At 54.2% G+C, this 25,461-nt stretch overlaps 2 protein-coding genes across 2 annotated transcripts in view; one reads left to right on the top strand and one right to left on the bottom strand.

The window, feature by feature from the left end:
* Nucleotide 1: 1 nt before the first annotated feature.
* GOT1 (glutamic-oxaloacetic transaminase 1) lies at nucleotides 2–4,419 on the top strand (the record flags this gene model as incomplete). The annotated part of the gene is made up of 8 exons (XM_024220837.2): nucleotides 2–190; nucleotides 1,067–1,190; nucleotides 1,425–1,537; nucleotides 1,774–1,878; nucleotides 2,580–2,730; nucleotides 2,862–3,027; nucleotides 3,137–3,279; nucleotides 3,734–4,419. Coding segments are annotated over 8 exons (1,131 nt in total), but the record flags the coding sequence as incomplete, so codon positions are not given.
* Nucleotides 4,420–7,154: 2,735 nt separating this feature from the next.
* Nucleotides 7,155–25,461, bottom strand: part of CNNM1 (cyclin and CBS domain divalent metal cation transport mediator 1) — a 56,194-nt gene continuing 37,887 nt past the window's right edge. The window contains exons 5-12 of the mRNA XM_029911355.1: nucleotides 24,763–24,868; nucleotides 17,714–17,776; nucleotides 15,428–15,591; nucleotides 9,987–10,170; nucleotides 9,650–9,763; nucleotides 9,372–9,473; nucleotides 8,654–8,781; nucleotides 7,155–7,926 (exon numbers count right to left, since the gene is read on the bottom strand). Of these exons, the coding sequence (XP_029767215.1) occupies nucleotides 8,702–8,781; nucleotides 9,372–9,473; nucleotides 9,650–9,763; nucleotides 9,987–10,170; nucleotides 15,428–15,591; nucleotides 17,714–17,776; nucleotides 24,763–24,868 (813 nt within the window). The 3' untranslated portion in view covers nucleotides 7,155–7,926; nucleotides 8,654–8,701. The remainder of the gene's footprint in view (nucleotides 7,927–8,653; nucleotides 8,782–9,371; nucleotides 9,474–9,649; nucleotides 9,764–9,986; nucleotides 10,171–15,427; nucleotides 15,592–17,713; nucleotides 17,777–24,762; nucleotides 24,869–25,461) is intronic.

The raw sequence follows: 25,461 nt of genomic DNA on the forward strand, positions 1-25,461 counted from the left end.
TCTTGCAGCCTATCGCACAGATGAGGGGCAGCCCTGGGTCCTGCCAGTGGTGAAGAAAGTTGAGCAGAAGATCGCCAATGATGCCAGCTTGAACCATGAATACCTGCCGATCCTCGGCCTGCCTGAGTTCCGGGCCAACGCTTCAAGGATCGCGCTTGGGGAGGACAGTCGTGCTATTAAGGAGAATCGTGTAAGCTCTGGGGGGAAGCGACTCCTTGCTGAGACATACTGGTGAATGGGATCTCTGGAGGGGTCCTGGAAGGTGGGAGAGATCTTGCCAGGATTGCAGAGTTTGCCCTGACTGGTCTGGCACTGAGCTCAGTTTCAAGTCTGCATTCTGGCTGCATGGAGCTGTTGGTGTGAATGCTCAGAGCTCTCTGAACATGCAGGGTTTAGGCTCCTATCTAGACGCTGAATACCGGAAACCTCTCCCAGAGGGAAGGCAGAAGATCTGGGTCCTGCCACCTGATGTTGAACCATTCCAGAACTGGCCAGGCATCTGCCCTAGGACTCTGATGGGAAGGGTCAACGGGTGTGACAGAAACAGCTGGAACCTGCCAAGGCCCGAAGGGGGTGTGAGAAATGCGAGAGAAGCTGTTTGAGGAGGGGTGACAGCAGGATGGGAGCTGAGGGTAGATGATGTGATGTGGGGTTATTTAGGTGTGTTAGTGCATCCCATGGTCAGTGCTGAACTACGTGGCTGTGGTATGAAAGTCCTGGTTGGCCTGGAAACAGGTGCTCTGATACCATGGTATGGGGCCCTATAAGGAGCTAAATCGTTAGCGGTCACTGAGAAGCAGAGCCTGCCCGGTATGGCAGAGGACCTGCTGCTCTGAGGTCAGGAAGCCTGGCCTAGGAGGTGCTGTCCTGGGCTGTGGCAACGAAAGGGATCTGCCTCCGATTGGATGAGGGGTGCTGAATTCCTGGTCTGTGGGGGGTTGATCCCTTTAGTAATGGAGGCCAGCGAGGCTCATCTCACTCTGTCCCTTTCTGATGTTTCCATGTGATCTCTGCACTGATGCTATCTGTTGGTGGCAGGCTCTTGGTGACCCCCTCTGCCTTCCAGGTAGGAGGCGTTCAGTGCTTGGGCGGGACTGGCGCACTGCGCATCGGAGCAGAGTTCCTGCGGCGTTGGTACAATGGAAACAACAACACAACAACTCCTGTCTACATCTCTTCTCCTTCCTGGGGTGAGTGCTGCAGCGTGTTCATGCTTACTGCTCACTGGAGCCTGCAGGACAAGTGGGTAAGGTGGGAGCAGCCCAGCCAGACTCTTCGTGCTGGGGGGAGGGGTGTCTCATACGAACAAGGGAGAGGTTCACCCCCTCCTCCTCCGTGGGCGGTGTGGCGGGAGGCAACTTAAGTCAGGACTGGAGGAACTGGCAGCTCTCCAGTACAGATGGACTGGTCTCCTCTCTCCTCAGAGAACCATAACTCTGTGTTTGTGAACGCTGGCTTTAAGGACATCCGGGCCTATCGCTACTGGGATGCTGCTAAGAGGGGGCTGGACCTGGAGGGGCTCCTGGAGGACATGGAGGTGGGTAAGAGTGCCTTGGAGAGGAGATCTCCTGAGCTGCATCCAAAGGCACCAGCTGCCCTAGTTTCGGATCAGCCAGGCCCTTCTGTGCAGGAGCCTGCCAGTTTCTTGCCTAGGGGTAACTGGAGCCAGATCTGTGTGATAGAGTCCAGCCGAGTGGCCAAGGCAGGTGGTGGCTGACTGGATGTGGGCCCTCTGCTGTGTGTGCGTGACACTGAGAACTGCTCTTTCCTCAGAGTGCACCGGAGTTCTCCATCTTTATTCTGCATGCCTGTGCGCACAACCCAACTGGCACAGACCCCACCCTGGAGCAGTGGAAACAGATTGCTGCTGTCATGAAGGTATCTGCACGGAGGGAACTGGTGGGGAGAGGGCTGTAGTGTGGCCAGGGAGCAGGAAGCCCTTGAGCCAACCAGAGCACAAACAGGACTCTAGACTCTATTTGGGGGAGAGGTGGGGGTGGGCAAAGCTGGGTGAGGGGTGGGAGAAAGGGCCCCTCCCCGGTGAGTTGTTGGAGGCTTCGGTAAGAATGAGGAGGGGCTGGGACTAGCAGAAGTCTGCTCTTGGACACCACACGATGTTTAAATTGCCCCAGTTCTGCTTGTGCTGCTAACTTGCCTTTAATCTCTGGCTCTGGCCGGTACATATGCATCTGGAAAGAGTGCCCTCTCTCTCCTGGGTGCCTGTCCCCCAAAGAACATGCTAGCCAGGTAAAGGGGACACCTCTGTCCTTCTCCCCGGTGGTGTGGGAGGCAGCTGCTGCTGTTTCCTTGCAGTGGTCTTCCTCTCCCATCCGCTGGGCTGTGATTTGACACACTCCCCAGCTTGTCTCTAAGTCTCCCTCTTCATTCAAGTCCTAATGGCAGTGCTCCAGTCAGGCTTGAAGGGGTTCCCACCCTGCCCCAGATTCACACTGACTCTTAAAGGACTTCCCAGCAGATTAGCCCACCCTGCTTGGGTGAGGGGAGGGGGCAGAAATGGGGACAAGGGGTTCTTAGGGGTAGGGGCAGGGTCTCCCCTCTAACTATCTTCCTGTCTGCAGCGCCGGTTCCTGTTCCCATTCTTTGACTCAGCCTATCAGGGCTTTGCCTCCGGCTGCCTGGACAGAGACGCCTGGGCCGTGCGGTACTTTGTCTCTGAGGGCTTCGAACTCTTCTGTGCTCAGTCCTTCTCCAAGAACTTCGGGCTCTACAGTGAGTATCCATCTGGCAGCAGCTAACCCTGCAGCTTGGGCCAGCCTCCCTGGGGGTGGTGGGTGAAGCCTGCCGGGATGTGGGGCACAGGGGCTGGGTCCAGTGGCTCATGTCTCCATGTCTGTCTCCAGATGAGCGAGTGGGGAACCTGAGTGTGGTGGGGAAGGACACTGACAACGTGCAGCGTGTCCTTTCCCAGATGGAGAAGATTGTCCGCACCATCTGGTCCAACCCTCCCTCACAAGGAGCACGTATCGTGGCTACCACCCTCACCTGCCCGCAGCTCTTCGCTGAGTGGTAAGCGGTGCCGGTGCCAAAACGGGGTGTTGAAGGGAGGAGCTGTCATACCGGGGCATGGATAGACATGGCTAAATTCCACTACTGACTCACTCTCTCCCCTGCACAGGAAGGACAATGTGAAGACGATGGCAGACCGGGTCTTGCTAATGCGGTCGGAGCTCAGGGCCCGGCTCCAGGCTCTTGGGACCCCAGGCACCTGGAATCACATCACGGAGCAGATTGGCATGTTCAGTTTCACAGGGCTGAACCGTAAGTATCAATGAACCAGATGCTGTTGCAGCAGGAGGTGAGTTCAGGGGCCTGGAACTGAGTGGGGCTGGGCTGCAGGAACCCAAGCTGGATTCCCTGAAGAACTTCTCCAGTGTCTTTCTGGGGTGCAGTCTTGGGCCTCTGATGGAAAGGTAGTAGGAAAGTCTGGATGGAGAGCAGTCACCTGGCCTGCTCTCTACAGCACCTCCTGCTGGGTCTGGCCAGGACTGGAGTAGCTTAGAGCTCACCCCACAGCCAGTGCCCTGCTGTTCTCTCTACTCGTCTTCTGCTTGGAGAGGCTGGGTTTGGAGTAGCTCTATGCTTTATTTCACTGGCCAGGTCCTGAACCCCTTCTCTCCATTCTGAAAGCCGATGAGATGCAGCACTGACCTGCGCTCTGGGATTTCCAGGTCTCCCACATGGCTGACCTGACTTCTCTTGAATGTTTCCCCAGCTAAGCAAGTGGAGTACATGATCAAGGAGAAGCACATCTACCTGATGGCCAGTGGACGCATCAACATGTGCGGCCTGACCACCAAGAACCTGGACTATGTGGCCAGCTCCATCCACGAAGCTGTCACCAAGTTCCAGTGAAGAACACAAACCCCTGAACTCCCATCTGAACCCACCAAAGCAGTAGTGTGTAGTCTCTGTTCCCTGCTCATAACTCACCTCCATCACACCTGTTAGGGTTTAATAAGGATGGGGAACAGTGGCTGTATCAGGGATATCAGTCTGCCTGCATCTCTGAAAGCCCACTTATAATACAGGCCAGTGCCCTCCTGGGGCTGGTGGCAAAGTAAGCCATCTTGTCGCTCATTTGGCTGACAGCAGCCGTATGCGCTGGGACCCAGACATCTCAAAGCTGCCTATTTCTGTGCAACCAAATAGACCCAGTATAACCAAAATGGTTTGGCCCAGTCAACTCCTGTACAGGTGTGGTGCATTGTGGGATAGGTGCCCAAATTCATGGGCCCTCTTGTCCTGTCTGTGGGTTGGAGGCACTGTAACATTTCAGGGAGTGAGCCTGTTGTTGGCTTTCGCCTCACGTGAGCAAAGAGTGATTGTTTCTTTGTGTCGCTGCTTCTTTATGTTGCTGAAAGAAAATAAACCTCCATCTCCGAAGGATGCCCTGCTGGGTGCTTGTCCTGCTGGCTGTGATCTGTGTCTGCATTGCTGGGTAACTCCCTAAACTGGCATTGACATGCTGCTGGCAGAGGGAAGATGGGACATGACCTTGCGTGGCCAGACTCTTAACTATTGCAGTAGGCTCCAGCCTTGGAGTGCTGAACTGCTGGGGAGGGGACGGGGGGGACCCCCCTGCCCCTCCTTCCCCCCCCCCCCCCAAGCACTCGCAGCCCTCCCTCCCAGGTCCACAATAAAAGCCCTATGACCTAAGGCTTCGTCTTATTTTAAAGAAGAGACTTGTCCAGAGGTTCATTCTTTGATGGCGTCTCATGGCTACTTTCCCTTCCCATTTACCATCGCATCTAGGAAAGTTCTGATGAATCCAAAGGGTGTCCTTGAATAACTAATCAATTCGCTCCCCATGTATCGCTTCTGTTTCTTTGCCTGGCTTTCCTCCGCCTGTGTATATGCATGTTTCCCACTTGGTGAGATGTTGCCCAGACATCTGATCATCTCCTTCATAGGGGCCTTCTTCTCTGGATCATAGCCCCTGTCCCACAGGTGGTTCCATTCCTCGGAGTCGATCCTATTTCTTCTCCTGCAGCAGTTGCTGCTGGAGGCCCATGGGCTGCATCCTCCTCACTACAGGCATCTGGGCACTACGCCATGGAGAACCAAGACTCCTGTAGAAGCAGTGGGAGAGGAGGAGAGCTAGGACCATCCAGCAAACCATTTCTCTGCACATAGCCAGCCAGGGCTCTGTGGACCAGTTTAGGAAATGTGGATGTAGCCCCTGTTTGAACAGATCTTTGTTCAGAGCAGCGTGACCTATCTGCTCTTTCCTATTGCAGCAGAAGGTCAGGTCTGAAGTTTAGTCACTCTGCTGGGTTAAGCTCACTTTGTAGAGTGGCATTTGTAAGTGTTGCGCTGCTTCACAGCACCAAATCCACACTAGTGCTAGAAAGGGCATGAGTGGGGGTGTGTGCAAGAGGGGTAGCAGGGATGCACTGTCTAGCTGTAGTTGCTGAAGCACAGGAGTGGGAATTGGACAGCCGTGCTGTGACCCTTGGCAAGTCACTTAACCTCTGTACCTCTTCCCCATCTGTGAAAGGGAAAGGAATCCTTCCCTTCAAAGGGAAAGTGCTGTTGAGTGCAGTGCGAAATGCACCCTTTCCTGTATCATAGCTTGTGGTTGTGCCACAGGATGTGTGCAGAGGGGCCTTTCCTTGGAGGCTCCTGTCCTATGCATGACTCCTCGTTTTCCTCACCCCAAAACTCTGCTGAGCCAGAGCAATAGAATCTCTCCCATGGCTCCGTTCAGAACTCAAACTGCTGCACTGATTTGGGCCAAATGTGGCTCATCTTGGAGATTTCAGGGAGACTGAAGGGTGGCTGGAACTTCCTCCAACCCTGTGTATTTCCCCTGGAGGCTGCCTGTAGCCTTATCTCGGCTTTAGCTCCAGCAGTGGGAGCAAGGGAGGGAGAAGACCAGGAAGATGCCCTGTGTAGGTACAGCCCCTACTGCCATGCAAGTGTCCCTTCCCCCTATCGTTCGTGAGGCATGCGTGAGTGGAAGGAAGCAGGGGCCTGTGCAGCCAGGCCTGCAGGGATCTCTCGCCAGGGCATGAGGGCAGCAGTGCCTGGAAGCTCATACTGCTTCCATTTGCCTTCTAGACCCATCACATTTTGCTTCTCTTATGTCTGCGAAAGCCACGAAATTAATCACTTACAGCCTTTCTTGGCCACAGCACTGGCAAATCGGTTCTTCGCCCAGTCCTCCGTGTGACATTAAGAGGATGGAGTAGCTACGTCTCCAGCTCTACACAGTGCTTTAGAGATGGCCACACTCTCACTACACCGTTAATGTTTAGTCCTGCAGAGCCCCCCCTGAGAAAAGGGCTTTCTCCAGCTTATGCTGGGCCACGCTCTGACTCGGAGCTTTAAATGCCCCCCCCAGGGAGGTGGTAGCAGAACCCAGGCAGCCTGACACCCTCTCCTGTGTGTCAATCAGGTGATGGTCTTGCTCAGCGTGGGGAGGACGTGTGTCTAGTGCTTAGAGCTCAGGGCTGGACCTCCAGCAGTCTGCTCTCTACCTGCCTGTGTGTGGCCCTGGGTAAGTCTCCCTGCTCCAGGGCTACCTCCCCCCCTTACAGAGAGAAAAGCTTTAAATACAGCCTTCCCCTGAGTGCAGGCAGCATGAGTCGCTTGCATCACGGCAGCCCTGGGGGGAGGGTTGTGAAATGCTGGTGAGCTCTGCAGGAGGGTGCCAAAGTGCTACAGCTAGTAGGAGCGAGGGCAGGGTGGCAGTGGGTGTGGTGCAAGGGGCTGGCACTTAGAAAGGGAAACCTGAGGCTGAATGTGAGGTCAGGCTGCTTGCCGGGCAATATGACTGCACTAGTCTCCTGGGGAAGGGGGAATCTGCCCCCCAGGCTGGCAGCAGCTCTGAAGCTAGCAGGCTTGGCGCTAAGGGGGCTGTTTTGGGGAGAGGGGATTAGGATGCAGCTTGTTCTGCTGCAGGCAGAGGGGGCTCTCAGGCTGTCCACTCTGCAGGCAGAGGTTGCTTTCCCCTTCCCGCTGGTAACTGCACGGGGGAGCTGCGGGGGGAACGGAGCAGCTGTGCCATGCAGCAGCGATTTCCCCCCCCCCATCTCTGTGGGGAGGAGAACCTGGCACAATTCAGGCCTTTAAACAGCAGCTTCTCGTGCGCTGGCCCAGACAGAGGCAGAGCTGCTCAGGGAGGGATGGCTTTTAATGTAAAGGATCTACATTGCATTCAGCCTCCATAGCCGCGATTTAAAACTCTGTAACATTCTGATGCCACCATGTGGCTCTGAGCTGAGGCCTGTCGCAGGGCCATGGTGGTTGAAGCGCAGCTCTGAGCGTCCCTTTCCCTGGGTGGGGGGACGGATATACTCGGCGCTGGGCGGGGCCTGAGGCCCACACCTGGCCAGTGCCTGTGGGATGGGCAGTTCACTGCTCCCGGGGGGACAGACTGAAGTGCGAGGGCAGGTTTTGACTGTCACTGCACAAACGTGCAGGGGCCTCCTGAGTGTCACACTGTGTGTGGTGGGAGGGGATGGGCATTGCCCGGAGCATGGCGCTCCTTGGGGCAGGAGCCACATCTCGTTATGGCTGCAGCGCCCAGTGCTATGGGGCCCTGACTCAAAAGGGGCTGGGAGCTGCTGTAAAGTATGAAATGATGCTCTGGGCAGCCTGAGCTGGGCCGCCTCTCCCTGCTTCTTGCTGCAGGGGAACCACGCCCCAGGCACTGCCACTTCTGTCTTTCTCTTCTTCTCCTCTTTGAGACGGAACGCCTGGCAGCAGCCGGCCACGGGCCCTGGCTTCCTGGCAAGTCTAGGGCTGCCGCCTCTGCTTCAGTCCCAGCTGGGGGCCTTGCCTTTCTCGCCTGGGGCTCTACGCACATCCTGGAGGGAGGGCAGGTGTTGGGTGGGCAGGCAGCGGCGTGCAGACCCGCTGCTGTCGCACACGACGCGCGCAGGAGGCTCTCATGCTGCAGACCTGAAAGAAAAGCAGCTGTTTAATGCTCGTCGTTCCCGCTCCCTGCTCTCCAGAGCCCCCCGGGCCTCCCTCCCCCACAGTGCCCCCTCTCCCCCCGAGCCAGGCTGCAGGGTGTTAAGTCTCAGGGCTGGGCTCGGGGCCTGCATGCAGCAGCTTGGGGACTCCCTAAACAAGGACATGCCAGGAGCCCACACAGGTTGCACCTGCTAATTCCATTGAGCAGCCTGGCTGAGAGCAGCTTTCCAGAGGGGCAGACACGGGTTTTGAAAGCATTATGGACGTGTCCCTGTTGGGGGGGCTGTGGGGGGGATGGGACTGCAGCCTCTCTACCCCTCCCCCCCATGGAACCGGCGCCGAAAGACTCACTGGCCTGAACAGCCCCGACAGGTTCAACGCACCGCCCGGTCTCCTGTGCCGCTTTGGAGACAACACCCAGCGCCTGGACAGACAAGCTACAGCCCTGCCAGGCTCAGGCAAGGGACAGGCAGGGCTTGCTGCACCCAGCAGCCAGGTGTTCGCCTGCTCAGTGCAGGAGGGCAGAAAGCCCCAGCCCTGTAGGGGGGGTGGGGGTGGGGGCGGGGGTTTGATGGCAGCCCCTGACCAGCTTTCCAGGCCCCGCAGCGTGTGCTCAGAGCAGAGCAAGGGTGTCCCCCAGTGCCTGGGGCAGGCCGTGCGGGGTGGTGGTGGTGTCTCTTTCCAGCAGCAGTATTGAGGGGTATGTTCACACCTCCAGGCTACATGGGACTCCAGCGCCGCGCTCCAGCCACGCTGCCGCTCAGGTGATTAACGGCGCTCGGTTGGAATTCTCCTCCGGCGTCGTCTCGCCATCTGGGGACTGCCTCCTCTTCCGCCCACCTGCAAACAGCAGCCAGCCTGGGATCAGTGCCCCGTGGGTCCCCAGACAGCGCTGTCCCACCCTGGGGATGCTGCATTAGGGGGAGGGGACAGCCCAGGCCCTTCATAGCACCTGGAGGCTGCTAGGTACTAGGCGCTAGTGGAGCCAGTTCCCCCAATGCTAGAGGGGGGGTGCTATTGCAGGGTGCAGTACCGCCTGCTGCCACCAGGGAAGGTGGAGGGCTGGGCTCCCTGAGGCTGCTCCATCGACCCCAGTGCTTGTCCAGGGCCAGCAACAAGCAGCGTAACGGGAAGGGAGGGACCCCAGGGGCTGGGCTGGCAGATCTGAGCCTAGGTGAAGGGGGGCAGTCGTAGAGGAGGCTCCTTTCCCTTCCCATCTCCCCATTCGGGCCCCAGGTTTTCACTCAATGTTAGTTGTTGAGTGCGGAACTCGTACCTGCAGCCTCACTGCTGTTTTGGGCCCCAGCTGTCTGCCCTGCACTGTATGTGCCCCCCCACACCACTGGGGGCTGTGTGCCTGTCTGGGCTCCCACGTTCTCCCCCTCTGCCCTGCTGCCCCTCCCCTGGGGCTGGCTGGGTGCTTCACTCACTCAGTGTCCTCAGCAGCTTCTTGCCCAGGGTCTCCTCGGTGCCGCTCGCTGTCTCTCTGTTCGGGCTCTCCGGCTCCAGGGTGATGTCACAGCATTCGCTGGCTGCAAAGGAGGAAGGTAAGAGCAGTGCTATCTCCAGGCAGGGCTCTCTGGAGCATCTTGGGCGCCCGATGGGTGCGTCCTCCAATTCCCCCCCACCCTCCAGTGCAGCCACCCCTTCCAATACGCTAGTGGGGGCACATCCGTCCCAGGGGCCAGATCCCACCCCGGGGACTTACCCTGCCGCTTGCTGTTCTCCTCGTTGTCTGCCAGTTCCTCCCTGATGAAGGGGATTCCCTCCACGCGGAGGAACATGGAGTCGTTGGGGCTGCGGAGCCCGTCTGACCGGCTGCCTGTGGGAGACACCCCCGTCCCCGGCGCGGGGAGGGGACGTGTGTCAGTGTGAGCGTCGGGGCCCAGGGGTGAATACGTGCCACGGGCCAGGCCCCGAGCGTGAAGGGATGTGTGTGTGCAGCTGGTGGCGTCAGGGTCTGATGGGTGCTAGGGAGTGTCGGAGGCTTGTGGGGAGTGGCTTGCCTGTGGGACTGGCTGTCAGGCGGCCATGGGGTGACTTACAAATGATGCTGTTCCTCTCGTTCAGGAGGGTGGGGGTGGGGTCCTCCTTCGGGGTCTGTGGGGTCCCCCGGGCCGTCGGGGCCTTGGTGGAGTTGCCATCATTGAACGCCTCCATGTCGGGGGACTGGGGTGAGCTGTCCATGCGGCTGGCTGCCAGTGCGTTCTGGTACTGCTGCCGGGTGATCTGGCACAGGACAGACAAGCAAGCTCAGCTGGGCGAGTTCAGGGCAGCGGGGTGTGAGCTGAGCTTCCAGGGGCATGGCCAGCTGCCTGGCTCCAAGTCCTTGGGGGAGCAACACTGCCTGCCTGCTGGGGGTGACGTTCACCTCTGTGTGGGGACAGCATCCAACCATGCCCCACTGATGTCCTACTTAATCCTTGTTTTGGAGACTTCAGTGGTGCCTAGGCCTTACGGCTCATCCCGGCACCGGGGGAAGTTCACACTGACACAGCAAATAGCTCTAGACCACATGATGCCCTGGCCCCTCTACCTGGGGGAGCAGCTGCTCCCCACCTGGTTATTTATCGTAGGGCTATTTACTGCGTAAAGGCACTGGGTGCGCTAGGCAGAGCCTGCAGAGGGAGGGGCCTGTGTAGGCGTGGCTGATAGAGACAACTCAGTGCTTGCATTGCCAAACGCAGCACGAGCCAGCTCTGGAAAGCCGTCGAGCTGGGCCCAGCGCCCAGGGGCAGCACTATTAGCTGGCTGGAAAGGCCCCTTTGCACCTCCTGATGGGGCAGCTGGACTCCCACCAGCGCCCTGCTTCTGTTCCTTTCCATCACTTGCTGTTTGTTCAGCGCCCTGCGGAGTCAGCGGGGGGAGGGAAGGTTGTGACACAGACATGCCCAGGCAGGTGTATTATTCCTGTGTTCGACCATCCTCCCAATATTTCACTGAAAGGGGTCGTGGGTGGTCTCTGCCAAAAGCCAAGAACTCACTGGCTAGTGTGGTTATTGGCGGATGCTTGTACACACAACATTTTTAGAGTTATGTGACAGGTAGAAAATTATATTTAAAAAGGCGACCTGAACACAGAGCTAGATTGGCCTGGGGGGACATGGACAGTTACACTAGGGTCATAGGAGGAACAAGAGTGAAATCAGTGGGGGAATTTGCTCAATAGCTTAGCTGTCTATACACAAATTCAAGGAGTACGGGGAATAAACAGGAAGAACTGGAAGTATTAGTACATAAGCTTAATTGGCATCACAGAGACTTGGTGGGATAAATCTGCTGACTGGAATATTGCTATAGCAGGGTACAGCTTGTTCAGAAAGGTCAGTCGGGAAAAAGGGAGGAGGTGTTGCATTGTACATCAAGAATATATACGCTTGTTCTGAGGACCACAAGGAGGTGAGTGTCAGACCAGTTGAAAATCTCTGGGTAAAGATAAAAGGGGGGAAAATAGAGGTGATGTCATGGTAGGTGTCTACTATAGACCACCAAATCAGGAAAAGGAGGTGGATGAAGCATTTCTAGAATAATAGAAATATCCAAAACACACAACGCGGTAGTAATGGGGGACTCTAACTTCCCAGACATCTGTTGGAAAAGTCATATGGCAAAACACAAAATTTACAATAAGTTCTTGGAATGTGTTGAGGACAACTTCTTGTTCCAGCAGGTGGAGGAAGTAAATAAGTGGGCAGCCATTTTAGACTTGATTCTGACCAACAGGATGGAATTGGTTGCGAATCTGAAGGTGGACGGCAATTTGGGTGAAGGTGTCATGAAATGAGAGATTTCATGATTCTAAGGAAAGGAAAGAGTGAGCGCAGCAGAATAAGGACAATAGACTTCAAAAAAGCAAATTTTAACAAACTCAGAGAACAGGTAGGTTAGGTCTCATGGGAAGCAAGTCTAAGGGGAAAAACAATTGAAGACAGTTGGCAGTTTCTCAATGAGACAATATTAAAGGCAGAACTGCAAACTATCCCAATGCAAAGAAAAGACAGGAAGAATAGTAAGAGGCCAATATGGCTCCATCAGGAGTTATTTAATGATCTGAAAATCAAAAAGGAATCCTACAAAAGGCGGAAACATGGATGAATTGCTAAGGATGAGTATACAAGAATAGCACAAGCACATGAGGACAAAGTCAGAAAGGCCAAGGCACAGAATGAGTTACACCTAGCAAGGGACATAAAAGGCAATAAGAAGAGGTTCCTTAAATACATTTGAAGCAAGAGAAAGATGAAGGAAAGTGTAGGTCCGCTGCTCAATGGGGAAGGAGAGCTAATAACAGATGACATCAAGGAGGCTGAGGTGTTTAATGCCTATTTTGATTCAGTCTTCACTAAAAAGGTTAATGGTGTCCAGATGCTCAACACAATTGATACTAACAACAAGGGGGAAGGAACACAAGCCAAAATAAGGGAAGAACAGGCTAAAGGATATTTTGGTAAGCTAGATGCATTCAGTTTGGCAGGGCCTGATGAAATTCATCCTAGGGTTCTTCAGGAACGAGCTGAAACAATCTTGGAGCCATTAGCAATGATCTTTGAGAATTCCTGGAGGATCGTGACACCCCAGAAGATTGAAGAAGGGTAACAATAATACCTCTATTTAAAAAAGGAGACCAAAGACGACCTGGGGAATTATAGAGCAGGCAACCTAATTTTGATACCTCAAAAGACTCTGGAACAAATTATTAAACAATTTGTAAACACCTAGAGGCTAATGGGGTTATGAGGAATAACCAGCATGGATTTGTCAAGAACAAATCATGCCAAACCAACCTAATTTCCTTCGTTGACAGGGTTCCTGACCTAGTAGATAGAGGTGAGCAGTAGGTGTGATATATCTTGGTTTTAGTAAGGTTTTTGATACAGTTCCTCATGACATTCTCATACACAAACTAGGAAAATGTGGTCTAGACGAAATTACTAGAAGCTGGGTGCTTAATTGGTTGAAAGACCATACTTGAAGAGTAGTTATCAATGGTTTGCTGTCAAACTGGGAGGGCATATCCAGTGGGGTCCTGCAGGGTCAGTCCTAAGACTGGCACTATTCAGTATTTTCATGAAGAACTTGGATAATGGAGTGGAGAGTTTGCTTTTAAAATTAGTGGACAACACCAAGTTGGGAGGGGTTGCGTGCAACACCTGGGGGGGAGGGGGCAGAAATAGAATTGGTCTGAACTCAGTAATATGACATTCAATAAAGACAAGTGCAAAGTACTACACTAAGGAAGGAAAAATCAAATGTACAACCACAAAATGAGGACTGACTGGGTAGGTGGCAGTGCTGCTGGAAAGGATCCGGGGGTTAGAGTGGATCACAGTTTGAGTAGGAGTCAACAGAGTCATACAGTTGTGAAAAAGGTGACTACAATTCTGGGGTGTATTAACAGGAGTGTCGTATGTAAGACACGGGAGGTCAACGTCCTGCTCTTCTAGGCATTGGTGAGGCTTCAGCTGGATTCTGTGTCTAAAGGCTTGTCTTCGCAGTGGGTGTTGGTTTAGCAGGTCTAATGAAGGCCCACTAAATCGACGGCAGAGCGCTCTCTGGTCGACCCCGGTACTCCAGCTCCCCGAGAAGGGTAAGGGACGTTGACCGGAGAGCGTCTCCTGTGGACGCAGTGCAGTAAGCAGCGTAACTTAGGTTGACTTACCCCGGTAGTGAAGACAAGCCCTAATTCTGGGCACCACACGTTAGGAAAGATGTGGGCAAACTGGAGAAAGTCCAGAGGGGAGCAGCAACACTGATAAAAGTTTAGAAAACCAGACCTATGGGGAAAGGGTAAAAAAACTGGGCATGTTTAGTTTTGAGAAAGGAAAATGAGGGGGGACGTGATAATAGTCTTAAAAACTGTTAAGGGCTGTTCTACAGAGGACGGGGATCAATTGCTACACTCCAGAATAGGCTTCTAAGGCAGGCTGTGGCATCCCGGTCATTGGAGGTTTTTAAGAACAGGTTGGGCAAACACCTGCCAGGGAGATTCTAGGTTAACATGGTCCTGCTCCCGCACAGGGGGCTAGAATAGTTGACCTCTCGAGGTCCCTTCAGGCCCTACATTTCCATGATTCTATGATTATGCTCCAAACCCTTTGTTGGAGGTGAAGCGTGATCACCGGAGGTGAGGCGGGTGTCAACGCACTCAAGAATAAGATCAACATCTTTCAACCCAGCCCAACCCTGCATTTGCAGTCTGGACCAGATGCAGTCTGGAGCATTTTCAAAGACAAAAGAACCCCAAGAAAAGACTCTGCCTAGGGCCCTCAGGGCTGAGCTGGAGCTGATGAAACGCCCTGGTTCTGAAAAGGGACAAAGTCTGGGACTCTGTAAGAGAAGACAAAATGGCCCAAGATGTTCTCCGTTACAGAGTCGATGCTCTGCCAGCAGGAGCGTCTCATGAAAAGTGGCTCCCAGCTCTCTGGACTGGACAGCGCTGTATGGACCGAGCACTGGGTGAGAAATCCCTTAAGAAAGGAACTGGTTAATAAGTAGAGGTTATAGATTGCTGTCATGGGGTATAGGCCTCAGGTGGGCCTCGCAACCACGGAGTTAATGCAGGACCCACTGGCCAGGCTGATTGGCAGCCTGACCACAGATGGGGGGATAAAAGAGCCTAGAAGCAGGGGGTGGGGGCTGCCAGAGGAGCAAGAGGGGGCTGCCAGCGAGCTGGTGAGAAGCCACCCCAGAGTGGCCAGAGCCACAGGCTGCAGCAGCCGACAGCCCCAGGGAGCTGGGGCAGGAGAATTGTGGAGGACTGGTTCTGCCTGCCTCGATTAAGGGCCCTGAGCTGGACCCAGTGGAGTGGGTGAACCTGGGTTTCCTTACCCACCCCCTTACAAAGCAAAGGGGTTCCAGGTCTCGTGAGGACAAGGGCTGGCTAGCCCCTGTCAAACATAAGGGGTGCCCCATATGCCCCAGTGGGGCAGAAATTAATGTCCTTGTCTCCACGATAGGTTGAGAGAGATTCAGACAAGGACAGACTGACGGCCCTGCCGATCCAAGCAGACTCTGCGCAATGCCCTGTCTGGCCTACGGGGGGCGCTGACACATGGGGTACCAGGCCACCATTGCATTTTATGTTTGTCTTTTACCTGTCACCTGGTGTTTCTAATAGTTTAACTTGCTTTTGTTCGAATCCTTATCTCAAACCTGGTTCAATACACTTCGGTTTGGTTTGTGCTAAGGAGAGCGAGCTGAGCTGCTTCGGGGGAGGCAGCGGATGGGTGCACAGTGCGGGGGCCCAGACAACAAGGGGCTGGGCGCTCCAATGTGACAAGCTGGGGTGTAAATTATTCGCCCGTGGAGGGAGCGAGCGGGGCTCAGGTAGCTGGGAGTGCAGCGCGCATGTTGCCTGCAGCCGGTACCTTTGGGAGAACGCCCCCTGCTGGGCACAGCCACGGCTCCCTCATGCTGGGGCCAAGTGGCAGCAATTCACCCAGACACCCCGAAAAGCATCAGCGAGGTCCCCCGGCCCTGCGGCTACCTTGACGAACTGCACGTCGCAGAGGATGCGCACAGAGTAGTCGGGCGTGTAGATGTTGTTGCTGCTGCTGTAGAGCTGGGTGTTGCTGTCCCCGTAGTCGTTGCGTTCCCGGCTTGGGGATTCGGAGCGATTCAGCCCGCTGCAGCGAGATGGCGATTGGTTTACTAGAGGTGGGGAGGGGAACAGAGATGGAGGCAGAGTGTGAGAGCTCTCTAGCACCAGGACAATGCCCACGCTAAGGTGCCAGAGACACACCCCAGAGGCTTTCTACAGCTCCTGCCTGGCTGGGAGTCTCCCCCTCTGGGCTGATGCTCTGACAGATGGGGTCACTGGTGTCTTTGCTTCTCTCCAGACCACAGTGACCCTCTCCATCCTCTCCCTGCAAGAGGAAGCAGTGCAGAGCCTGGCCTCCTGTGCTGCAGAGGAAAAAGGCCTCTGAGTATCTGCTTACACAAGAAGCTAAAGGCCAGGTGTGGCTGACTGAGCTGTCTTCCGGGGTTGGAACGGGCAGCGCCATGCAGAGAGCAGGGTGCTGAGCAGAAGGTGCCGAGAGTGGAGGCCATGCAGGTGAAGGTGGGGGGATATTGCTCCTTAGGCCTCACCCACCCTTCACCCCTCCGCCAGCAGCACTCGCAGCTCCCCAGCACAGCACAGCACGTTTCTAGGTTAGCACAGGGACCCGGAGAGGGGAGATGTGAGTATTTGGGAAGAGAACCCCCAGGAGGGGCAGTCAGGCATCACAGCTGTTCAGCCTGGCAGGCGCAGGTTTATTCTCTCCCATGTGGGGCCTGCCGTCTGGGGGGGCTGGGGCAGTCGCTCGCTCTCGGACGTGCTCACAGGTACAGTTGTTAAAGTACAGAATCTTATAAAGGTGACAAGAGACGGGCCGTCAGAATGCAAATGAGTGTGGGGGCTCGGAACGTAGAACAGGAAGGGATTGCCTAGGTCATGGAGTCCCGTCCCTGCTGTCAGGCCATCCCATCCATAAGCACGTCAGGATCCCACTTAAAACTGGTTAGGTTGTTTGCCCACTTGCTCCTATTAATAGGCTGTTCCAGAACGGCAGCCTGTCAGTTATATTGACTGACAGCCTTCACACCCAATGGAGAGCTGTGCTTAAGGCCCCTGGCAGTCCCTTTGCTCTAATGCAGTGAGAGCTGATGCTCATTGCTCCCAGTGTTGTTTGGTACAAATTACATTTACCCCCACAATCCCCTGCAGCGGTCCGGGGGGAGGGTTATAAATGGCGTCTGACACTGGGGCAGACACTGCAGAGCAGGGCCTCCTGTCAGTCATGTTAATTGACAGCCGCTGACATGCAGCATGATGGATTCAAAGTGGTCAGTGGATTTATTAGTGAACAAAGGCAGCTTGTTCGCGGCACTGCTGATGTAAATGTCTCTCTGACCTTCGCTCTTTTGGTACAACTACCCTTTTATTCCTGTAATTCCCAGAAAGGAAACTGCTTGGCCATAGAGTGTATCCATGACTGGCAGGTATAGGGACGTACAGGAGCAGCAATCAGCCAAAAACAGCCAGGAAATGAAATTTATAAAAACCCAAACATAACCCAGGACCCACGCCCCCAGGATCCCTAATGCTGTGCCTAATTCGCTCCAGTCTGCCTCTGTCCTACACTCCGCCTGCCTGTCTGCTGGCTCCTAGCCCTTCGGGGTCGGCTTTTAGCACTAGCAACTCCCCCCCACAGAGTCACCAGTGCCCCAGCAGTGTGTGTCGAGCACACTACTGCGGTACTAACACGCGTGCACGTGCGGGGGCAGTAGTGCGCCCGCCAGCCCCTCCCTGCATTTACGTGCAGAGCAGGTAACTGCACAGGGCCGCTCCTGGGCCCCCAGGGCCTGGCTGCCACAAGGGCAGGTCGCTGGCAGCGGCTCCGCCCATTTTGCCCTTCTTTTGAAGGTGCGTCTCTGTTGGTGCAGAATCTTCTACAGCATGTGCCCCTCTGTTTGTGCATGTGCGCCGTCTCATAGCTGGGCGTGCCCCTCTGTTTGTGCATGTGCGCCGTCCCATAGCTGGGCGTGCCCCTCTGTTCGTGCATGTGCGGCGTCCCATCGCTGGGCGTGCCGCTCTGTTCGTGCAGTTTCACACACTGGGCACTTCTGCACTGTTCCTGTGCAGCCTGCTGCAGCGTGCCCTCCCCTCGATGTACCGAATGGCACGGCGGGGGCGCACCTAGGCCACACGTGCAGAGCCAGCCACTGTGCAGTCGTGCACATGCAGAGGTTTCCTTTCCCAAAGGCCGGTGTGGGAAAGCCATGCAGTTACCTGGGGAGCCAGCCAGGGATTCCCCTCTGCTGACGGCGAAGGTACGGGACACTGAGACGGGCACTATGGAGAGAGTGAGGGGTCAGGCCGGAATGACCAGGCAGGGATGGGGAGAAGAGATGAAGAGGAAAGAAATACAAGAGACTGAATGAGACAGGAGAGAAGTCAGGGCTGTAACCGACCCGCATTCCCTGACTCGCTGGGGAGCAGCCCCAGCCCTACTCTGCAGCCACCTGCAGAGCCGCTCCCCGTGGCCTGCCCTCTCTGCAGCTGCAGATGGCTTGTGGTGGCTGAAGGGTCCATTAGACAGTATCCCAGAGCTTCTCTTGGGGTCCCAAGGCCACAGATCCTGGCACCACCATCTGGGTGGGGTGGGAACGCCCCCTGTCCTGCACTAACAGTGATACTGGGCCCAGGATGAGGCCCATGCACCTGCGTCTTCACTGGTGTCGGTGAGGCACTCAGAATGGAATAACACAAAGCATTCTGGGAAACCCGCAAGGCCTCCGTGTCAGAGTAGAATCAATAATGAGGCCAGGTGGCACTAACTCCTCCATGGCCTTGTCTACACGGGACTGTTATGTATGAGCCCAGGTGTGACTTTACACTGGAATAGCGCCCCTGTGCCAGTGTGGATGCTCTTACTGCAGGATGATAGGTGCCAACTCCGTGGGTGCTCCAGCACCCACAGGGAAAAAGCAGCCTCCCCCCCTCCCCACCCAGTGCCTCCTGCCCGCTGGCAGGTCTCACGGATCAGTACCTCCCCCGCTCCCCCCAGTGCCTCCCGCCTGCTGCAATCAGCTGTTTCATGGTGTGCAGGAGGCTGGAGGAGTGGGGACCGTGTGCATTTGGGGGAGGCGGAGGAACTGGGTGGGAAGGGGCGGGGGCAGGAAGAGGCAGGGTGTGGGTAGGGCCTTGGGGGAAGGGCAGGAGTGGGGGTGGGGCCTGGGGCAGAGCCGGGGTTTGAGCACCCCCTGGCACGTTGGAAAGTCGGCACCTATGCCAGGAGCCCTTTTCGGTTTAGCTTATGTTGCTTGAGTAGGGGTTTACCAGAATCCAGGTGTCCACCCAGGGGTGCTACTGGTCTAAAGACTGTATTATCATGTGTTACTTGGGGTATGTCTACACTGCGAAGTTGTCAACAAAACTTTTGTCTTTTACAGGTACTTAAAAAAGCCCCCCCGCGAAAGACAAAAGTTTTGCCGACACAAGCGGCAGTGTGAATGCGGCTTTGTCGGCAGGAGCGCTCTCCTGCCGACAAAGCGAACACTGCTCGCGGGGCTGGAAGTATTTTGTCGGCAAAAGTGCCGACAAAGAGCATTTACACACGCTGAGTTTTAGCAACAAGGCTGTGTCGACACAGCTTTGTCGCTAAAAGTTGCGTGGTGTAGACAAGCCCTTGTATTACCCTAGTGCCTAAGCGCCCCAGGCATGGCCCAGGCCCTCACAGTGCTGGGCGCTGCACAAACACAGAACAAAAGGACAATCCCTTCCACCTGGAGCTCTCAATCCAAGTCGGAGACAACAGCTGGCTGCAGGCAGACGGAGACGTACGAGGAAGCAATGAGCCAGGACTGGTCTCAGCACCTAACCCTTGTCAAGATTTGTGTAGGCGTCCCAGCACAGGAGAGTTTGCAGGAGGCCAGTGAGGTGGTTTTGCGGATGTTTGCAGGGAGCCCCCCCACAGGTGAGGGACAGTCTGGGTGAAAGCACGTGGGGGCTGGCGTCATGGGCTGATGGGAGGCAGGAGTCGATTCTCAGCAGTGAAGGAGAGATGTTAGATAGGGTGGGGAGAGGCCACAAAGGGCCTTGAAAGTGAAGACAAGCAGCTGATGTCTAATGCACAGAGACGAGCGAGCCAGTGATGGGATGCAGAGAGGGTGGCGTGGTCAGAGCCGCGGGCTAGGAGAACCAGCTTTCGAGCAGCACACCGAATGGATCTGAGCGGGGCAAGATTGCATTTGCCAAGACCAGAGAGAAGGATGTTGCAGTAACTGAGATACAAGATGGTGAGAGTTTTAGCTGTGTGGATGGATGGGAAAGGCCGTATCTTAGAGACGTTCTGCAGAAAGAATCTACGAGATTTAGACATAGCCTGGGTGTGAGGACCTAGGGAGAGCTCTGACACCCAGGTTATGGGCCTGGCAGGATGGTTGTGTTGGCGACAGTGATCAAGAAAAGAGGTAGCAGGGAAGGCGGTTAGGACTCTGTTTTAGCCACGCCGAGCTTGAGCTGATGGCTTGAGCAGACATCCGTGAGGAAATGTCAGAGACAGGCCGAGGAACTAGTCTGGAGAACCCAAGGCTGGAGCACAGAAGTAGAGCTGTGAATCCTCAGCGTAGTAGTGGTAATTGAAGTCGTGTTGTGGATGAGATTACCCAGAGATAAGGTGGAGGGGATCAAGGACAGAGCCCTATGGAGCCCCCACAGAAAGCTGGAGGGCAGATGAAGAGGATCTGCTGAAGGGGGCCATTAGTGAGGCAGGAGGATAACTGGGAGAAGACAATCACACAAGCCAAGGGAGGACAAGAGTTCACGAACTGCCCCAGGATAACCACATTCGTGTTAGCAGGCAAAGCACCCCCATGAAGACAAGGCCTAAAGAACAGAAGAGAGTCACTTTCTGAGGTCACAGATCTGATGGATTCAAACATGGCAGAGGTCAGCTAAGAAGCCAGCTGGTGCAAGCCAGCATAGGCACTTGGACTGCAATGGCACGGCTCCAATTTACACCAGCCGCAGATCTGGCCCAGTGTGTACTTGGATCAGGAGAATGGGTTTCCTTCTCCATGTCCTGATGTAGCAGAGCCATGAACGTGGGGTGGGGGACGTGCACACAAAGTCACAGTAAGGTAGCATCTCCCTGAAGAAACAAAACAGATCCTGCATCAGGAGGGATTTAATGAAGGAAGTACTTGAGGATTCAGACCCTGATTCTGCAGGCAGCTCTGTGCGCGGGGGCAGCGGGGGATATGTGCAGGGGCCCCTGCATGGAGCTGCTCACAGAAACTGCCCAAAGTCATACCCTGCCAAGGCTGTTTCCGCAGCGCTGTGCCCGAGGCTGCACAGAGATGGGCAGGGCTGGCTATTCCTTCCTCAAGGGGCTGAGTGTTGTTTTGAACTCTGTGCACTGCTGAGCATGAACCTGCCCGCCTGGCCTGGATCAGGCAGGGAAGCCGTATTCACGGCAAGTGAGCTATCGCTGCAGAGAAAGGGAATCGCTTCACCTTTTCTTTACAGTTTTTATTCCATGGCAATTCCCAGGTGTAGGGGACAGATTGCGGAAGCTTGGCGAGGAGCTCAGTGGCGGACTGAGTATGTGACTGAATGCGAGCGGAAGATGCAGGCTGTGTAGTTGAAGGCCATGCAATGAACTTTGTTCGGCAGACCCTGCCAAAACGTAGTTTAGTAGAGTTCAGCATGTTTTTGTCTGTAAACAAGTTAGCTTATATAATGAGTACAATTTATGAATGAAATGAATGTAGCCAGCTGTTGACCCGATGTAACCTTGAGATAAGCGCGGGGGGATATAGCATTGCAGCGGACTCCCTTCAGTGGAGTCCTGCCTGGCCAGCTGTCCCGGATGGTCAGAATCCCCCGCAGCCCCTCCGCGCGCCTCAGGGACTCCCCGCGCTGCTTGGAGTGTAAGTTCTTCCTTCAGTAAAGCCTTGCTTTTTACTCTCAGGCACTGAGTGTCATTCTTTCGCTGGTATCACGGCCCCCCTTGCGGGCACACCAGGCCAGTGTTTCCTGTTGGTTACCGATCAGCCGGTTTCAAGGCCCAGACGCAGCCTCCTGCAGCTGGTCACTAACTGCGTGGAGCTGCTCTCCCTGTCAGGCACTACTGGTCCACTACTAGCCACGTAGGGCTTTTAACCTAGGGCTCACAGCTGTTCAGAAACGCTGACTAACTGTCACTACAGCAGCCTTATGCGGGGAAACAGGCACAAAGAACGTAAGTGATTTACTTAAGGTTACAAACAAGGCAGTAGGTGTCTTCTGACGCCCTATTCCCTGCTCTAACTGCTAGGCAGCACTGCTCCCAGAGTCAGGACTCCAACCCAGGTGTCCTGACTCCCAGCCCCCTGGTTCTCACCACTACATCACACTCCTTTCCCCAAACCACTGATAGAACTCAGGCATCCTGACTCCCAGACCCCTGCTCTAACCAGTACACCACACTTTCTCCACGGACAAGTCTGTCTTTATATGCACATGCAAGGGGCCATGTTAACGTTACTGTAGGAACGATCAGATTTCTTATTCTGCTGTGGCTGATGAATGTTTGTAAAGTGCCTTGAAGATAAAAAAGCTGGAGAGTTTGCCACCTGGCCGCCTCCCTTCTCCAAACCCACCTCTTTCACACTCCTCACAGTAGTAACCCCTCACCCTTGGAATGACAAACCTATCAAAAATCAATGATTGCAAGATGCACTAATACAATGCAGCACTTTCAAAAACACCCACCTCAAGTCTCCATGTGACACCACCAGTCAGGAATCGGGGCCAGCTGATGGGCAAGCTAACGAGCACAGCTGGCCTGTATCAGCTGCCTGATTGGCTACACTGCTTGGTGAGAGGGTGAGCGGTGGACTGGTGATTCTGTGGCTGCTCAAAGCATTTTCCCATGGCTGTGATAGCTCTTGTGTCTACTTGTTCCCAGTCTTGCTTTGCTCCAGGTAACCAGGTTCTGACCCTCAGCTCTGATTCCTGACCTCTGACTCCAGTTCCTGGCTACCGACTCCTGCTCTGACCATTTGGCATGATTGCCCATATCCTGGTCTGTGAGCTCTCTCCTCTCCATCTACTTGTTCTATCCGATCTAACTCAGCCCTTATGGTGCCAGGGCAGGGCCTATCACCTTTCTCTCTCTAATGCCTCATGCTCATCTCTGGTGCTCTATAACAAAGTTACATGGCTGCACAGTAGCAATATAACAAAGGTTTAATAATCAGTAAATGTTACTATTTAAATTTCTGATAGTAACAATAAGATCACGCGTGTTTTTCACTGGATTACTCTTCAAGTGGGGAAAAAAAGGAAAACCATGAATGATCAAAGTAAATGTTCTGTGGGTGAAATTCAAGGCCTGGCCAACACCTACATCCCCCATAAGTCCTATAGTTCTGGATGTGAGTGGTGTGTAAGTGGAACGTGCCCTTGTGATGGAATTTCACCCTGTGTGGTCACATGAGAATAAATGTCTCATTGCACAACGCCAGGTTCATATTCATGGGAAAAGGGAAATATGGGAGTCAATAAATAGCCACCAGGCATTTATAGCTGGACCATGCACAGCCCCCGAGATGGTCACCAGGTGGCGCTAAGAGCACACGCACGATGGATGGTGCACACCTGGGAGGAGCGGGTGTCTGTCACAGCTGGAAGGGCAATCAGGTGGATTTAGGTGCCTTAGAAATAATTCTCATGATTTTCCCCACCCTGAAGGGTTTGCAGCCCAAACATGACAGCCTTGGGCCCCAACCCTGCCAGCCCACGCATGGAGTTGTGCATCCCACTGATGGGAGTGCGGGTGCCTAAGTGCTTGCAGGACTGGAGCTTTAAGCCGATGCTGGGTTAACCTGTTTATTTCATCGTCCAAGTGGAACGTGGCGCAGAAAGCAGTGAGAGGTGGGAGAATGCCTGATGATCATCCAAGGAGAGGATTTAAATCATCAACACAAGCATCGCTGCTTTTTAAATTAAAGTCAGAGTATCCAGTAAGAAATACCTGATCCTAACAAACTCCCAATAGTCTGGCCTCCCTGGGAATAGTTCACCACTTCCCGCCATGAGCACTCTCTCTTCCCCATCTGCCCCTCCCTGCTGGGGTCAGGTACTAATTTGGGCTTCGACCCCACAACTGGGCCCACGTAGGCAGCTCTCCATGGGCCCCACTGGGCTCGGCCCAGGCACAGGGCTTTAGTTGTCAGAACAGGATTCAGGATCAGGGGCTCGGATTATAAAATCAGCAGGAGGGGGGCATCTCAGTACACAGCCAAGGAGCTGGATGGGGAGTAATCATTAATAACAGGATCACGCCAATTAGATGCTGAAAATTCTTCTAGTCTGACTAAGGGTATGTCTACACTTAAACTGCTCCAGCGGCAGTGTAGACATGACCTGTGCCAACAGGAGGGGTTCTTCTGCTGGCGCAAATAATCCACCTCCCCGAGAGGCGGTAGCCAGGCTGACAGAAGAATTCCGTCGATGTAGCGCTGCCTACACTGGGCATTAGGCAGCAGAGCTGCGTCTCTTAGGGGTGTGGACTTTTCACACTCCTGAGAGTCGGAGCTGTGAAGATGGAACTTCCCAGTGTAGACCAGTGCGAAACCAGAGCTGGTCAGTAACTGCAGGCAGGGAATGTGTGGGAGGGTTCTGGGTTTTTCTAACTTGACTGCATTGCTTTAACAGCATGCACACATTCACCTGAGCAGCTGCCAGGTAAACTGAACCACCTGTGCCATCTCAGACTGGCCTTTGTTCACCTGTGAGCCCACATCTGCGTGGGACCCACATTCAGTACAGCCGAAAGGTGGTGAACTGAGACCTAAACGGATCATACAAAACCTCATTGTCTTCACTACTGTTTTCTCCCTCCTGTTTGTTTGCCTTGTCCCCCGGCTGCATCGTGTCACTGTCTGTTTGGTTGGTGCCCTGGAGCTGCATGGAGCTCTGTGTGGGTGCCGGCTCTACCCGCTCCATTCCAGCTACATGACTGAAGCATTAAATGGTAAGTTCTCTGCGGCTGAGACTGTCTTGATACTGCCTTGTCTGTGCAGCACCCAGCAGCCTTGTTCTGCATTGGTTGGTGCTCCAGGTGCTTCTGTAGCACAAATAATGATAATAATATGGCCCACTGCACCTGCTCAATAAGGTCCTGCCCCAGCTGCTACAGAAGCCAATGGCAAAGCTCCAGGATTGGGCCCTGCGACATTTCCAAATGTTCAAAGCTAAGCTCAGAGTAGGGCAGGAACAGCTCTTTAAAGTGTGAAAAACAGCTCCTCCCCCCAGCCAGATAACTTGGCAAAAAGAGATTTAAAACTTACCCAAAAAGGTCCTGCCTGGGCTGAGCAGGGGAGATTTCTGCCCAAAGGTGGCACAAAATGCCTGCACGCTTGGTACTCTAGCATCATTCCCACAGTGCCCCTGTGGCTGGCCAGAGACAGGCCCTAAGCCTGCAGACGCTAACGCATGTGTGTGCAGGGTTGGGGCCTTGATGTGGAACTAGGGCAATTAGAGCTGTGCACATTTTTTTTTTCATTTAAACTATATTTGGGGGGACAAAAAATGGCTTTTTGACCAAAATGAAAATTTTCCACAAAAGCCTTAGTTCTGGTAGAATTTCTCCAGTTCTCTGACAACACCAATAAAACATTTTTTGATAAAAATTTCTCAGTTTTTGGTAAAAGTTTTGGGGTTTTAAAAAACAGAAAATTGTTACCAGGAACATTTACCAACAATGGTTTTAAAAAAACAAATTGTCAGGGTTTTTTTTTTTATGTAAAACAATAAATGTTCATATGACATTTGTGTAAAAACACTTAAAAAAGTCCCACAATAAATAATTATTTCCCAACCTGACCTAATAGCCATAAGCCATGCCCGGGGCGTTAGGAGCTGTATGCAACTCTGGCCTTGTGCCCTTGCTCATCTAACAGTGCCCCTGTCCCACCAATTCTCACTCGGGCATGGCTTATTGTGTAGACTGGGGTGTCTCACCCATTTTACATTAAAATTGTTTTTTT

Source organism: Terrapene carolina, unplaced genomic scaffold (assembly GCF_002925995.2).
Source record: "Terrapene carolina triunguis isolate 2854851 unplaced genomic scaffold, T_m_triunguis-2.0 Scaffold95, whole genome shotgun sequence".
Classification (NCBI taxonomy): Eukaryota; Metazoa; Chordata; order Testudines; family Emydidae; genus Terrapene; species Terrapene triunguis.